Source organism: Miniopterus schreibersii, assembly GCF_964146895.1.
Source record: "Miniopterus schreibersii genome assembly, chromosome: 10".
Taxonomy (NCBI): Eukaryota; Metazoa; Chordata; class Mammalia; order Chiroptera; family Miniopteridae; genus Miniopterus; species Miniopterus schreibersii.
This window is the reverse complement of record NC_138110.1, coordinates 68,933,068-68,949,243: the sequence shown is the minus strand read 5'-3', so window position 1 is coordinate 68,949,243 and position 16,176 is coordinate 68,933,068. Positions and strand designations below refer to the sequence as shown.

The 16,176-nt window shown below is 41.9% G+C and overlaps 1 protein-coding gene across 6 annotated transcripts in view; it reads right to left on the bottom strand.

Annotated features, from left to right (window-relative positions):
* Nucleotides 1–1,275: 1,275 nt before the first annotated feature.
* The window catches only part of SNAP25 (synaptosome associated protein 25), a 71,254-nt gene continuing 56,353 nt past the window's right edge, over nucleotides 1,276–16,176 (bottom strand). For 2 of the 6 annotated variants that reach the window (XM_081150171.1, XM_081150172.1), the window contains exons 5-8: nucleotides 14,378–14,495; nucleotides 10,318–10,443; nucleotides 8,338–8,482; nucleotides 1,932–3,220 (exon numbers count right to left, since the gene is read on the bottom strand). In XM_081150171.1, coding sequence (XP_081006297.1) covers nucleotides 3,152–3,220; nucleotides 8,338–8,482; nucleotides 10,318–10,443; nucleotides 14,378–14,495 — 458 coding nt within the window. In that variant the 3' untranslated portion in view covers nucleotides 1,932–3,151. Of the gene's footprint in view, nucleotides 3,221–8,337; nucleotides 8,483–10,317; nucleotides 10,444–14,087; nucleotides 14,206–14,377; nucleotides 14,496–16,176 lie in introns of all 6 variants that reach the window. The other 4 variants (XM_081150169.1, XM_081150170.1, XM_081150167.1 and 1 more) reach the window with 3 other exon arrangements.

Sequence of the window (16,176 nt, the reverse complement as noted above, 5' to 3'; positions counted from 1 at the left end):
CGAGTTTCCTGTTTTAGTTGAGAGAAGCACCATCCTCAATTTCTTTTCCAGGCCTTTCTTTAGCTCTGGAGTCACACACATCAGGTTTGAATCATGCCTATATCACTTACTAGCTGGGAGGTCTTGTTTAAATAAACTATTAATTTCTTCTTCTGAAAAAATGGGTTAATAATGCCTCTTTTATAGAGTTTTTAAGAGGGGTTAATGAGTCTACATGAATACGGCACTTAACACAGTACCTGGCATAGACTGGATGATCACAAAGTATGAATTTTCTTCCCTTTCTCTTAATTTTTGCAATCATCAACTTGCTGGCAAAGCAGTGACACCAAGATTGGGGAAAGCTGGTCAGATCGGGAGCTGGGGAAGGATGTGGGAGGATAACAGAGCTGGAAGTGGAGAGGGGGACAGAGGAAAGGACTGTTACTAGGACCCAGGACCACCTTTGACCTTCTGTGCCGTCTTTTGTAGAAGGGTCATGGAAGAGGGAGATGGGAGATTCAGCTCTTCCAGTGCTCCTCCTCATTATATGTCTAATGTCCATCCTGAGTTGGCACATTACCTGGAGCTGATTCAGCCCCGGGGAATATGTTCTCTTTCAGTCAAAAGGAGCTGCCTGCATCAGAGCTGACGTTGAACAAATTCAATTATCAAAGAAATACGTTCAGAATGAATTATGTGATGGCCACTAAAGCAAAATGCCCCTAAGCCTTTCTTGTATCCAGCGTGGGGTTTTAATTACTCAGTGAGCTGAGGCAGGTAATGGTGGCGTTGGTGAAGGTGGTGACGGAGACGGAGGTGGAGGCAGTGGTGGTGATGACTGTGGTCATGGAGGGGGTGATGACGGTGACTGGGAAGGCAGCAGTGACAAAGGTGGAGGTGCCAGTAAAGATGGAGAGGTGGCGGAGGCAGGAGGAAGGTGAAGATGGTGGTAGCTGGGGCAGTGGTTAGGGTGGAGGTACAGGTGCCACAGGTAATGGTGAAGGTGATGCTGGTGGAAGTGCTGGTGGCAGAGACCGATGGTGGAAAAAACAGTGATGTTAAGAGAACTGAAAACACATGTCCACACAAAAACTTATACATGAGTGTTCGTAGTAGCATAACTCATAATAGCCAAAAAGCGAAGATAATCCCAATGTCCATCAATGGGTGAATGGATAAACAAAATGTGTTTTCCATATAATATTTGGCCATAAAAAGGAATGAAGCTCTGTTATATGTTTCAACATGGATGAACCTTGAGAACATTATGTTGAATAAACGAAGCCAGTCACAAAGGATCACATATTTTCTAATTCTGTTATGTGAAATGTTTAAAATAGGCAAATCTATAGAGACAATATAAATTAGTGGTTGCCTATGGCTGGGGGAAGTGGGATGGGAGTGACTGTTAATGGGAATCGGGTTTCTTTTTGGAATGACATTATTCTAAAATTAGATTGCACAACTCCGAGTATATTAAAAACAATTGAATTATATACTTTAAATAGGTGATTTGTATGACATGTCAAAAAGCTGTTAAAAAGTTGGGGCAGCAATGGTGGTGGTTGTAGGGGTCTCCGTTTTGGTGGGGGTATACCGGGGAGAGGAAGGAAGAGCAATAGTTGATTGACAACTGATGTACCTAAATCTAAGTAGGGCCAAGTCTGAGCACCACGGATTTCCCCCCATTCTTTTTTCTATGTCTTCTGGAAAACTATATATCCTACCACAGCCAACACTGAATCTACACACAAGTATTTCTGAAACAGATTATAAAAATCAAGCTAAGTTTCAACTGCCGTTGAAATTCCGTCTAAAAGAGACACCCTTGCTTTTTCCATACAGTGTCCTCAGCACACAGAATTGGCTTCTTAGGAGCAATGGGACAGAGCAGCCAGGCTTCCTCTTCTTGTGTAAGTGCAAAGTCAGATGGGGTCCACGAAGAAGTTAAAGCAGACATCTGGTGTCTATAATTTTTAATAATTTTAAACTAGCTACAAAATGTCAATCACTTCACAAACTGACAGAGGAGACAGAAGGAATTTAATATTACATGCTGTAATGATATTTATCTCACAGTTTATATTTCATTCATTTATATTATTTTTAAAGGTTTATCAGCTACTAAACATCTCAGCAATTTGGTGTGCATAGCTCTAGATTAAGCAACAGAGAATTGTACTGGTAACAAATCACAGGGAAATGGTGATCGGTAAGAGTCGGCCTTATAAAATTTACATCTCCACACTGTTCACAGCAAGATTGCTTTCTCCAAAACACAGCCTTCAAAAGCAGCAAACGAACCCTATATTACATCCACTTGACATAGTTTCCGCCAAACGTCTATTTGGCTGGAAATGATTAAATGGTGAGTGTGTCAAATTCATCTTTTTTTAAAATTCTTTATTTTTTAAAAAAGGATGATGATTAATAAGTCTATATATTGACAGAAAGAAAGGGACACTACTGCAGTTTTGCTGGTAGAACTTAATCTCGACAGTCTCGGTACTGAACATGCTTTGTTGTTTGTTGCTGTTGTTGCACGTGTGTGTGTGTGTTTTCTCATCAGTGTGCTACTGCCAGGGAAAGAATTTGTTTAAGTAGGAACCTAAAAATCTATTTAGTTCTCATGCATAAATGCATAAATCACATCACTTTGAGTGCAATGCCTGTTATGTAATTCCACATTGTCTAATCATGAAATCATAAAGACAGATGACAGCCGGGAGGAACCGAAGACAGCGGATTTTGAGAGTTTCAGAGCCTGACACCCAAAGAAAGGACCGTGGCAGTAGCTCTGTGGAATGTCACAGTTTTACAAGAACAAGACTGTGTATTGAAAGAATCAACAGCACATTGAGCATTCCTTAACTGTTGCCATTCAGCAAACGCCACTGAGGAGAGAGAAGGAAAATGAAACCCAGGACATCTTACGTAGGGAGTTAGAGCCACCGAATGACCACTATATACAACCTTTGGAAAGAAAGAGACCCAGAAAGAACAAAAGACACAGTATTTTGGGGCAGCTGATGGACGACACAAGACAACATTCACAACGGGGGTGGACTGATGTGTGTGTGTGTGCAGACCTACTAGGTAATACCATGAGAAAAGCATGACGGCACTGCCTTGCCCGACAGCGTCTGGAAGAGAACACAGGTGGGCACATTTAACCGCTCCCCAGCATCTTTGTGGCACGTTGGTTGGCCTCATCGATTCTGGTTTTGTTGGAATCAGCCTGGGAAAAGGGGAAGAAAACAGGATCCAGTTACCCATTACCACTCCATTCATCCTCGGTCCCGTTCAAATGCCCCCTGTTGGGCGAAGGCATCTTGAAGCCTCACCGATCAGAATCGACGCTCCCTTTCTTTGTGTTCCTAGAACCATTGCTTATGACTGTGCATGGACATGATCACAGACACTTGATCTTAGGTCTCATGGCTATTTTCCCCACCAGAGAGTGTCCTTTTGAGGACAGAGTTATGTAATTTATCTCTCTCTCCTGAAGTGATACCCAGTGACTTCTATGGTAGGCAGTCACATCTGTTGGATTGAGTTGAATTAATACCACTTGTATTGTTGGGTTCAAATCGTGGATAACTTAGTAGTAGTGCTGCTTTGAGTAAATTATTTAACACGATGGGGCCTTAGTTAAAGGTGGGGCTTTTCTCCTCTATAAGCCAGGGCAATAAAGAGTACTGCCAATGAGCATGAGTGTCTACTATGTTTCACTCATTTAACTTTGGTAACATCAAGACTGACATCAACTATGAGGTGTATACTGTTGTTAGCCCCTTTTTTCATGTAAGAAAACCAAGAGGAGCGGATTTGGGCAATTTGTCTAAAGTCACAGTACTAGTATATGAGGGCATTTCCTAGTGAGAATCAGAAGGCAAGCAGCTTGGAGTCAGAGTCCACACTGCTAATCACTATGTTAATCATTTCACTTCTTAGGTTTGCTGTGTGGATGAAATGCACTTATACACGTAATGGGCTTAGAATAACATTTTGCAATAAGTGTTCATTATATCTTATCTTGCAATTATTGTTATTTGGTGAACACTTGGCTTGCTTTGGGGATGATTAATAATTTTTCAGCCCCGTTTCTGAAAACTGACTCCTATGAGTTTGATAATTGACTTGCTTTAACATGGGTACATTTACCACACTTTTGTGCCTTGACTAATCTCCTCACTGCTTAAGTTACCTTTTGCTGTTCATATAGCATGAAACCCAGGGCTGCTACCATGATAGACCTTTAAACCCCAGAAAATAAATTATTTCTAACATAACTGAGAAACATATGAGTCAGCAAGTAGAGGCAAAGACAAAGATTCCAGGAAAACTGAGCTGTTTTTCTGTCAATCAGTATTTATTCAATGACTACTGATTTTGCATCAACTACTGTGCCTGGTACATTCCAATCTCTATCAGGTTGGGTCTTCTTTATTCAGCTTAATCGTGAATTCCCAGGGCACTAGAGTTATCCATATTGAAATAGTGGAAATGGAAGTGCCAAGTGGAAATGGAAGTATTTCTAAATTATTCATAACTCCAAATTATCTGGCAATGATTCCCTACCATCTGTTTGGATTATCAAGAGTTGACTTTCAAAACAAGTAAGCGAGAGCATTAATTTTCTTTGATTGTTTTGATCTATAGGCGAATATTTTTGGCCTTGGATTCCTAATTTGGAAAATGATATTCTCTCCAGTTTCACTTGACTCTCAAATCTTCCTTCTTCAGCTACAAATCCTATCAGAAATAATGATACTTTGGTGCAAAGGAAAATTACAGGCTCACACCAATGGGAAATGTTCCTGCAAGTTGAATTATGCTGTTTTCCCAAGTTCAACTGAGTAAAGCTCAAATAAAAAAAAATTTATCCATTTCAAAATGAATAGCATTTCTATCTAGAGCAAACATTCTAGGACCTCCTGCACTAAGAATGCACTGGTGAGCTTCACATGGTGGTGCAAGGGGATATTTTGAAGTAGAGAAAGAGGTTATTCTGGATATCTTCAAAGGATCTGGGAGGAGCTAGAACAGACCTGTGTTCAATGAGCATCTGTGATTTCCACCTAAATTCTTTCTGAAGCATATCAGAATTCCAGCCCATACAATATCTGACACAAAAGGTGCCATCTTCATTATTGGTATAACAGAAGTAGTCCCTTTTAGAAAAAAATCCTGAGATAATCTCCTCTTGGATGTCTTCCTGGTATTTGGAGAATGCCCCTGTGTTTATTCTATTTATATGCTTCAGAACTCTATTTAGGGAATACACCCCATCCTGTTTTCGTATTTCTATTTAGAGGATCCTGAACTTGCTGGCATGCCCAAGATGTGCTACATGATTTGCCCTGTGGGGAAGCCGAGATGCCCACTGGAAAGCCAGTAAGAGAGTTAGAAGGAGCTACTCAGCCCATCCTTCTGAACACTCTGGGAATCTCAACTTCAGACCATGGCAGGTAGCTTTTAGGCGACAGCTCAGGCTGCCAGAAGTGGAGGCTCATCACCCCACATGGCAGCCAGTTCTGATCCCAGGTGTGAACTCTTATTACCTTTCAGATGAGAAAACCAGGTCATGAAGCTGGTGAGCAGGAAAACCCTGCTGGAACCAAGATCTTAGTTTTCAAACATCCTGTTTACTTGCTGATAGGAAAATCTGAGGTATGCTAACGCAGCCTCCCTGTATTTCACCGTGTGTGACATCTACCACTGACAACTTTACACTCAAGTTTGAACAACCCTTAGTTACTGCCTTAGCAACAGGTTCCCATAAAACATCTGGTATAAACTTGCCCATTTTAGTTTTCCGAAAGGATAGTACCTTTTTAACCTTAGAAGAATTTATACGGGGTTGGCAAAAGTAGGTTTACAGTTGTGAGTATGCAAAACACAGTTTATTCTTGTATTATTAATTAATTGTATTATTTTCCATACAAGCAACTGTAAACCTACTTTTGCTCACCTGGATATAGAACTGTCATAAATTAGAAAGCAAGGTTTTTAAAAAGGCTAAGTAATTTCTTGACAGTCCTTGGGGATGTATTATTGAAAATTGCCTTGTTTTGAAACCCCAAAAACTTCATTATTAATCCAAGTGATAAGAACTGATATTATTGATGGAACTGGATGAAGGTTGTTATTGGGGTCATGAGAGAATATGGGAGAAACATCAGGAAATTCTATTTACTCCTACTGCGTTATTTTAATTTAGTCTCAGGTATGCAGGAGACCTTTGCACACCATTTCCTATTGTCAGAAGTGCGAACATACATGAGAAGGTGAAAACCTGTTAATAACTGTGAAGCTCACATAACGTGTATCATTTGAAGGCAATGTTGGGTTAAAATGGGTTCTAACTAAATCATGTCCAGATTGCAATTAATGGGGTGGGGAGCTAGTTATTCAAAGGCAACTAGACCCCTCCCCACTTCTTAAGCAATTCAGCATTCAAGGAATGATACCAACCATAAAGGCTATTTCACATCCTGACTTTGGATTAAACCACACAGCTGCATACGTATCTGTCCTTGTGGTATATTGGGCCCAGAATGAAAGGGTTTCCCTAAAGAAGAAAGCTAGAATCGCAAAGTGGCACAATTAAAGTGCCACTTGCCTTTCCAGGAACACTTCTTCTTGCTTATAGTCCAACTCTACCAATAAAGGTTGACCCCTCTCTCTTAGTAAGAGTTCTCCTCTGGAACTCTAATTGAGTTCGAAATACATTATCTCCCTACATCTTTGAGTAAAGTGAGTCCATTAATAGAAAATGACTACTTGTTTTTTCAAATCATTTTTCTGTTGCAAGGTAGTTCAGCAAATGTTTCTTAGTTCATTTTTCTGGGCCATAATGGGTTAGGTCAGTGTGTTGGCTCCAGTGCTTTTTGAAACTCTTAATATCCTTCTAAAATCTATTGATTTGCTCAGCGTTAAAAGCTTAAGCGTATGAAAGGCTCTAAACAAAAGCAAATATGTCATGACTTGTGAAAGTAAGCAAAGCACAAGCATTTTGTCAACCAACACTGTCACTGGTGTAGCTCAATATTGATCAGGCAAAACATTATGTGATCAGATACTTTCAATATGGAGCCCATAGAACACAACAGGTCAAAGTGTTCCCTTTATGTCTACTCATTACTTTTTCAAGTCAGTGGATACTGCTTGGGTACCAAGAAACTGAGTATTTAGCCTTATGATTCAAGAGATCTCAAAAATTTCCTTCCCTGTTCACCAAAGTAGAGTGAATTATTAAAAGGAAATTCAGGGTCTCGGGTTAGAAAACTTCAGTATCTCCCAGGGAATAAACTCACACATTGTAAGATCAGCCAACTAGAATTGATTATAGATGCACAATGATCATTAAACCTATAATGTGTCTATTTTTCCCTTTTGGCATTTGGACATTTTAAGAGATTGTAAGTAATAGTCAAGACTCTACTGATTGGGGAGGGGGTGGAATACAAGGGCATAGAAACTATGTCAGATTTATATCATGTAGAATACTAGGTTTTGGTGTCCTCAATCTTTTTATAAAAGCTTTCCAGTGTTTCTTTCCCTTCCCTTCTTTTCTCAAGCCCCCAAACCCACCCCTTCCCATTCTACTCTCGCCACTCCTCCTTAGGCCTCTCGGTGACTATGGGCTCAGTCTTAGGGCCACATCTGGTGTCCTTGTATGAATTCAACCTCGTCACATTATGTTCCTCACTTTGAAATCTGGACATGTGTATTATTGGACTGAAAATGGAATCTGGGCCTTTTAGAACAATCATTAAAACTTTGGCGTTTATAAAAATCAAAGCTTATATTCATCTTCCGGCTAAACTAAAATAACTGTTCTTTCCCCCATTTCCTGATTTTATTCCTAAATCACATCCACTTGACAAGTTCCTAACCATCCTTCAAGACTCAGTTCAAATTCAATTCTTTTTTTTTTAGATTTTCCCACCCCCTGGCCCTTTCCTCATCTAACCTACTTAGCATTTTATGCGTGGCTCTCTCAGTGAATTACATTTTCTATGGCAGTAAATAGGGGAGGTTAACAGCCTCCCCTAGGCTGTGAGTCTTGGCAGAGGGATGCTATCCTTCTCATCTTTATATGTTCTGCAATGCCTAGCACAATGCCTGAAATAGAGGTGCCTCTGAGGAACATCTGCTAGATTAAATTCTATCTTCTATTTACTTATCTGTGGCTGAATTTCTGTCTTGGGGTAGATGGGAAATTTCCATCTGCCAGTGTGTCTGAATCCAGTGCCACCGTTTGAGGGCCTCATCATGACCTTCATGCTTTCTCAGCATTTATTTCAGAAGTAATGAACAGTGGAAACCTGCTCACTGCCACATGCTCACCTTCTCCATGATCCTGTCGATCTGGCGATTCTGTGTATCGATTTCATTGCCCATATCCAGGGCCATGTGACGGAGGTTTCCAATGATGCCGCTCACCTGCTCCAGGTTTTCATCCATTTCATTTTCTCGGGCATCATTTGTTACCCTGGGAATCAAACAGCAATTTTTAGTGGATAGAAGTTGAGAAAAAAACTTGAACACCAAGGACACCAAGACTTAGGAAAAAATCCAAAGTCCTCTAGGTATCAATCTTATCCCTCTGAAATCTCCATTCAATATGAGAACACAATTTAGCTTTTATACATTAGAAAATAATTTTTATTTATTTTCTTTTATTGTATTAGAAAAAAAATTTTGAATGCATTTTTAAACCCTTGAATTTCTAATGTTAAAGGATTTCTATTATCAAATAGATTGATTTATCTACCTCTCTCACTTCACCAGCACATCATTTTCTCCCTTCAAATATTTATCCTAATTTTCATTTTTTAAAAATAAAATTATTTTAGTTGGGAGGATTCTAAATCAGAGAAAGATGGAACTAGTTAGAAACTATATTTTTCTTTCTGAAATATCAACCAAAATCTCCAAGAGTCGAATTCAGAATGAAAGAAAAAGTCATTGTGCCCAATCAGAGAATTTCTCTGCTCATCTGCTTTCCCATTTGGGACCAATGTCAATGGGAAGAGTAACGTTAATTTCAATCTGCCCCTTAATCCCCCTTGTTCCCAAGAACTCCAGAGGTAGCTACTTGTTCAAGATAACTTTTATTTACTCACATTTCAATGCTATGGGGTTTTGGGTGGCATTGTGAATGGGTGATTTCAGGTGAAAAAAACTATAATAAAGGGTTTTGTTCCACTTCAAGTGGGGAGAAAGGATTAGGCTCTCAAAGTGCCTTACCATCTTGCCCTTTTTTTTTTCTTCCCTATAGCTCACCTTGAAAGTTAAAAAGGCACTAACTCTTTACTGCAAATGGTAGGTACTTATTCCAGAATGTTCTGGCTAAATAACATTTTTCCACAATACATGGAGATGGGCAAAAAATGTTCAGAGGGGTTAAAATCCTTCCCCCATGGTAACTCCCAATGCAGACTATAGCCTAAGGGATTTCTATTGTGTGTGTTTTTTTAATGAAAGATGAGACTGCCCAATTGGTCTCCTGCTTTCCCTCCCTCCCTCCCTCCCTCCCTCCCTCCCTCCCTCCCTCCCTCCCTCCCTCCCTCCCTCCCTCCCTTCCATTTCAGAGAGAGGAAGGGAGAGGGAGAGGGAGAGAGAGATATAGAAACATCAATGATGAGAGATTCACCTGCCTCCTGCACGCCCCCAACCGGGGAATGAGCCCGCAATCTGGGCATGTGCCCTGACCAGGAATCGAACCCTGACCTCCTGGATCCTAGGTTGATGCTCAACTGCTGAGCCACGCCCGGCCAGGCTAGCCTAAGGTTTTTAAAGCAGCCCAGTCTAGAGAAAATTAAAGGGGCACTTCCTAGCTTTTTTATGTAGAGGAGAAGCTTATTTAAATGATCATCAATAGCTAAGGCATACTTAGGCTCTGTTCAGTTAAACTCATGGAATGAGATGTCTGTTTGCTGCTGCACTGACCCTGGATGTGACCTGCTCTGTCTGAAGAGACTCTGGCAAACATGACACAGGCAAAGGCTTGATAAGTGCCTGTGAACTGGAGCCTGGCCTTGGAATGCGTTCACCATGTAAGAAGCCTGAGCTATCCTGCTGGAGAGTCAACATGAGGGGAGCAGAGGCGCTCTGCGGACAGCCCCAAACAACCGAGTGAGGCCATTTCAGATACCCAGTTGCCTGTAATGAATGAGCCCAGAAGGGGCTCTCAGAAGCACTGTCCGGCCAACATATAGATTCTTAAGTAATAAAAAGGGGGTTGTTTTAAGAACCACTCAGTTTGGGGTTGTCTGTTACTCAAAAACAGACAAACTGCTACAGTGTTGGCAGCACAGGGCTCACCTGCGGATGAAGCCACCACTGATGGCCATCTGCTCCCGTTCGTCCACCACACGGGCAGGCTGGCTGGCCACCACTCCGTCCTGATTGTTGCCCCAGGCTTTTTTGTAAGCATCACTTGATTTAAGCCTATGCAAAAAAGAGGGTGAGTAACAAGGCAAGGGGGTAGAGCATCAAGCTCACAGCAACGGTTATCTCTTCAAGCCAAGAACCGAACCAAGCGAATGAGTTTTAATTTGAGGCATTAGAGAATACCGATATATCATAATATGGACCCAAACAGTTGGCCACCACCATGCCTCAGCTACTCGGAATTTCATTTCCAATCAATCGAGTCAATTGCAATCGTCAAGTCTGTAACCTCTGCCCACAGTTTGTTCCGGTTTCGTTATGTTTTGGTGGTTTAGTTCGATTTAAGACAAGGATTAAGGTAGCTGGAGGACATTCAGTTCTATTTCGGTGACATGGTTATATTCTGAGACACAAAACACACAGGAAAACATACTGGCAGACAGACACAAAACAAGACTGCCAAGTGGAGTGTGTACATCACACCACAGCAACACACTGTCATCAAGAAAAACGTACTTGACCAAGTTTTTACACACTATCATGCAGGATTCCCTGTTTAATTTTCCCCCCCAATGCACGTGTGGAACTAACCATTCCAACTCTGCATGAAGGACATTAAGGATTGGTGGTTGGCCAAGGGCGATGGTCTCTGAGTTGCCTCTAGCGTGATCTGAATCAGATAATATATCGGTACTTTCAAACAGTCATCATACATCCAGAGTTGATGTACAAACCTTTGTCCACAGAGACAAAAAGTAAAAGAGGTGTAGTGAAATGAATGCAGAAAAATAGAAGAGAGAACAAGCCATCTAGCACCAAAAAGGGAAATCCCTCTACGTCTTCTTCATGCACCAGCTACAGGCATGAGTAGAAAGTGAAGCATTCTCATTTAAGCCAAACTACTCCAGAAGTTGACCATTCTCGAAAAAGGCACTAGCAGGACAGTAATAGCCTTCATGAGGATTTGAAACGCAGTTTCAATAGCTTCTTTGTCGGGCTCAAGGGCAGGGTGGGAGTGAGTACAAACTCCTACTTCCAACTATCCTGGGATGTGGCAGGGGGAGTGGTCTGGAACTAGTGTGGTCTCCATGGGCCATATTTCACTGAGCTGCCTTGGAGAGAAACTTAAAATCCAGGCATACTTGTTGTGCCCAATAGAAACATGTGCAGCATATTTTGGTGGATGTGTTGTAATTTAAGGCAATCAAAGATGTTTTTAGGTTCTTTGCATAGTAGAAACCACACTCTTTTAGTCCAAGAACAAAAGAACTTCCTTTGGTCCCATTTTCACAATTTCTATTAAAGACATTCCCCCTCCCCGCCCCTGCCGCCTCTTTTTTTACTTTAACTAGAGAACAGCCATCTTGTGAAACTGGCTCTAATATTAATTCTTGCAGATTGAGGATCCATCAACCCTGGACACAAATTAGAAAACTGTACAAATGGAATCTCAGTAGCTCCCACAATCTAGTGTATAACTCCACAGCCCTTAGAGCAGTCATCATTTACTGCGCTCAAGAACCAGGGGCCCGCTCAGTGGGCCAGGATGCAAGAACTAAGTTAACAGAGCTTAGTGTCCGGTTTTATTTTTTTTTCCAACTCCCCCAACCCCTCCTCCTCACATTAAAAGAAGTTACATGGACCTGGTGATGTTTTCTGCTATGTAAATGTCTGGTACACCATCTTTGGCAAAGTCAAGGGGGTAGGAAGGTTTGCGTTTCTGAAAGAAGGCACATCACTGCACTCACAATGCTGCACAGAGACTCACAGAACTGCCGTACATCTATCATAATCCTTCGAAACATGCCGAGACAGGGCGAAGCCCTCAGAGAGTCCAGGGCACCACCAGACACTGCGTTGTGACACATGGTTTTTAAGCATTATTTACACACAATAGGGAACACTTCGGTCAAGCTTTGAAGCTCAGTTAGGGTCTCTTGTGCAATAAGGAATTGGTGCCGACTAATACGGGGAATTCGCAGGGGCCATGATTTCATTCAAACATTAGAATTCATCCCCGGGGGCCTTACTCCACCCTTTCTGCACACACAGCTGATGAGCGGGAAAAATCTATCTTCCAGAATTCATCATAAACAGGTGTAACTCTCACCTGGTGGCAAGTAGCCACTGAAGGACATACAGTTAAGTCTTGACTAACTGGAATGCTTTGAAATAAGTCATTTTGGTAAGTTATATGACTTTCTTAATTAACAGTGGGCCATGGAGGAGAATTTTGTTTCAGGGGTGATTGTAGATTGTCAGATTCTCGAGCCACTTTCCTGCCTTAGTCTTAGGGTCGTGAAGGTGACCAAAGCTTTTCTTGGTTGTGTTTTCTCTTGATGTGTCTGATGGCCTTTCCTCCGAAGAGCAGTCAACTCATTGCTTGGTCCTCTTAGATGTGGAAGTTATAGAAGAGACTGAGTGAGAGAATCCAAACTTCCTAGACTGCCCATTTTCAATACCTGATGTGATTCCCCCCTGCCCCCCACTTTGTTCATTTGTCTCTTTCTGCCAAAAGTGAAAGGGAACAAAAATATAAGTACATTTGAGGGTTCCAATTAGCTAGATTCCAGTTAATCAGGCTTTACTGTAGATCATTCTTTTTTTAAAAAGTTTTGAATTTATTGTAAATCGAGCCCCTCCCCCTCCTAAACAGGAAGTGGGATATTTTAAATCAGCCTCAAAGTTTAAAGGATGTGGATGGTCATATAATCAGCTAGAAATGACATCAATTTCTATTCTAAAAGCTAGGACCAGGAGAGCTTTTAGGAAAAAGGTTTCTGTTCGAAGGGAAACGGGAGGGGTAGGGGAGATCGGGTAATGGGTTTAATTTTCCAAATGCATGTTGGACAACCCACTCATGCATTTTTTTCCCACTGCTAGTCAAATGAAACTATCTTCCAGAACCCTCGTTTTCAGGTTCCTTCTGTTGCAAACCTTTATAACCACATGTCACATTTCTGCTACATTCCAAAAAAGCGTTGCAGAACCTGGAGAACAGTTGAATGTTTTGTGATGTTGTGCATGCAAAATCTACACATTTCAACATTTCGGCCAGTGTACAGGCAGATCTTCCAAGAGGAAGAATTTGAGAGGGATGGGTAATTTGGGTAAGGCTTGAGCACTTCTTGCTGAAGGACTCCTCGCCTCTGCCTTAGGCATGGCTGTGGCATCTCTTGTCTAATTGCTGATCAGCTTTGGCAACTGGTGGGCAGTTGAGAGGGCGAGTCACTGTCACAGACTCTAACTTACAGAATGCTTACTTGGGCCAAATTACCTCTCTTTCGCTTCTGAAAAACCGAACCTTGATATATGTGCTTCTCACCTTCCAAACTTACCCCCCATCTTTTCTAAATATGCAATTTTGGTTTGGGGGGTTGGGAGAAAATAAAATTCATTGGGTGTCTCTTTCTTGAGGCTAGTCTCCGTGTCAAAGTACACTTTCTGGAAAATGTTGAAACGTTCGTCAATAAAAGTTGCTGACAGTGAAGCTTTCACTGTAGTATGCCTGATTTTTTAATGCATCAACAGTAACTCCCGCTAATATCATCTAGCTACGAGATGAATGCGTTGGAGACGGGACTGATCTGTTCTGCATGCCACATGCTCATCCTGCCTTTGTGCCCGGCGGGAATGAGCTTGTCAAGGCTTGGAGATGGGCCTTGGGAAACCAAAGCTTCAGGCAGGCAGGCAGCACCTACTTGTTACAGGGACACACACAAAGCCCGCAGAATTTTCCTAGGTCCGTCAAATTCTTTTCTGCTTCTTTCATGTCCTTATTGATTTGGTCCATCCCTTCCTCAATGCGTTCCAGTTGTTCTGATTAAACACAAGTATTTTATCCCCACAGAATGAAGCAGACGGCAAAGAACAAAGAAAAAAAAAAAGACAAAACTTCAGACATTCACTTTGACATTGAAAAAGAAAAGAAAAAGAAGAAGAAAGAAAGAAAACTGGACGCCACAGATTGGAGCCGGTACCCAGTACCTACTTGTTACAAGGACATATGAAAAGGCCACAGCATTTCCCTAAATCTTTTAAATTTTTCTCGGCCTCCTTCATGTCTTGGTTGATATGGTTCATGCCTTCTTCGACACGATCGAGTTGTTCTGGTTAGGACAAAGGGATGACAGTGCGGAATGAATTTTTGGGGGGCTTCCAACACAATATGAGAAACGACTACGTGAAAGGGGCTTTGAAAGGGAAAGAGCGGTTACAAGGCGTCCGGGAGCACGCACCGCAGTGGCCGCTCCTGCCCCGGCCCGGCCCGGCTGCGGGAGGCGGACACGCGATGCTCAAAGCGCTGCGGTTCAGACCCGACGGGGCGGGGAGGGAGGCCTGCTGGAGCCCGAGTGTCCAGGACAGAGGCAGGGGCAGGTTCACTTACTCAGGCGCCAGTGACATCCAAGAGAATGAAAAACGGGGTGTTAGTTTATGAGTCAGGCACTCGGATTGAAAGCTACTAGACAAGTATCGGCTTCAACCTTCAAATGTCTCTGTCTTGGTTTTGAAGCACCTTCAACCAAGTAAGGGCAGGGAGCAGAATCCACCTTTTGCTTTGGGGGAAATAACAACTAAAGCGATAATTAGCAATGGGTTTCAGGTCTTTTCTCCCCTAGCTCTGGCCATCTAGCTGAAGGCAGCACATGGGCGGCTCTCGGTTTTGAGTGCTTAACTCAAAATCACAGAAAATCATACAGAAGCCATAGAAACAGCAGCACCAGCACACAGCGTTTCAGTTCATCTTCCCATCCTATGACTTGCTTGCTAGGAAGGCTTTGGAAGGCGTTTCACTTCTCTGCCCCCCGAGCTCCCATCCTCTACGATGGGGGACACGCTGGATGTCACCCGCAGGCAGAAAGCAGGGAAAACGTGTGCGTGAGTCTCTGGAGGAGCGATGGGTCGGGACAGAGAACAGCTCGGGGTCATCGCTGCCAGCAAGGCTGACCTTAGTGTATCGGAGACAGAGATCAATAGCCGTAAAAGCGAAGTGCACGTCTAGGTTGGCACAGTCACTTACACTAACTTGATTAAGTTTTCAAAACTTGTGTCACCAAATTGATTAAACTACAAATTCAATGAAAGGATTTTTAAAACAGCTTTTAAGACCATTAAAGGAAGGCAGCAAGGGGATGTCTTGGCTGTCTCATGACAAAACCTAATTACACTTCCATTCATTTTCATCTGTACTTTCATGCATGCGTGCCCATGCTTCCAGGAATAGGGGCATGATTAGAATTAAACCGATAAATACATTTCCAGTCTACGGGCATAAATAATCACTTAAAAACAATTTCATGTGAAATGGATGGTGAAATCATCATTCCGAAAAACAAAGGTTCGCTAGTGCCCCAAACTGGGGAGACTGTCCATTTGGAAAACAAGAGCCTACTGTTTTCTCTTTTGTGAGGCTGAAGAATAGGATTCAGATTATTAGGAATCTGCTGTTTCTGCTATGCTTTTCAAATGACCAGTGAAAACAAAATTTCAATGTTCTCCAGCATTGGATAGCAAGAGGAAACACAGTTTAGTACTGGCAACCGTTTGCCGAATAAATACAGATATAGTAAGGTTTTTAAAAAAACCGATTCTTTACATCCCAGAAGATTTTGTACTTTTTAAACTTCATTCCAATTTCCTTTAAAAAATGCAATAAATTAGTTTGTAGATCAAATTAACTATTAAATGAAGTGATTGGTGATAGGGAACCAATCAACATCATCAAAAGAAAAACCATGTTAAGTACAGACAAAAATAGGGGTGCCAAATCCCAACAGAATAATTGCTAAT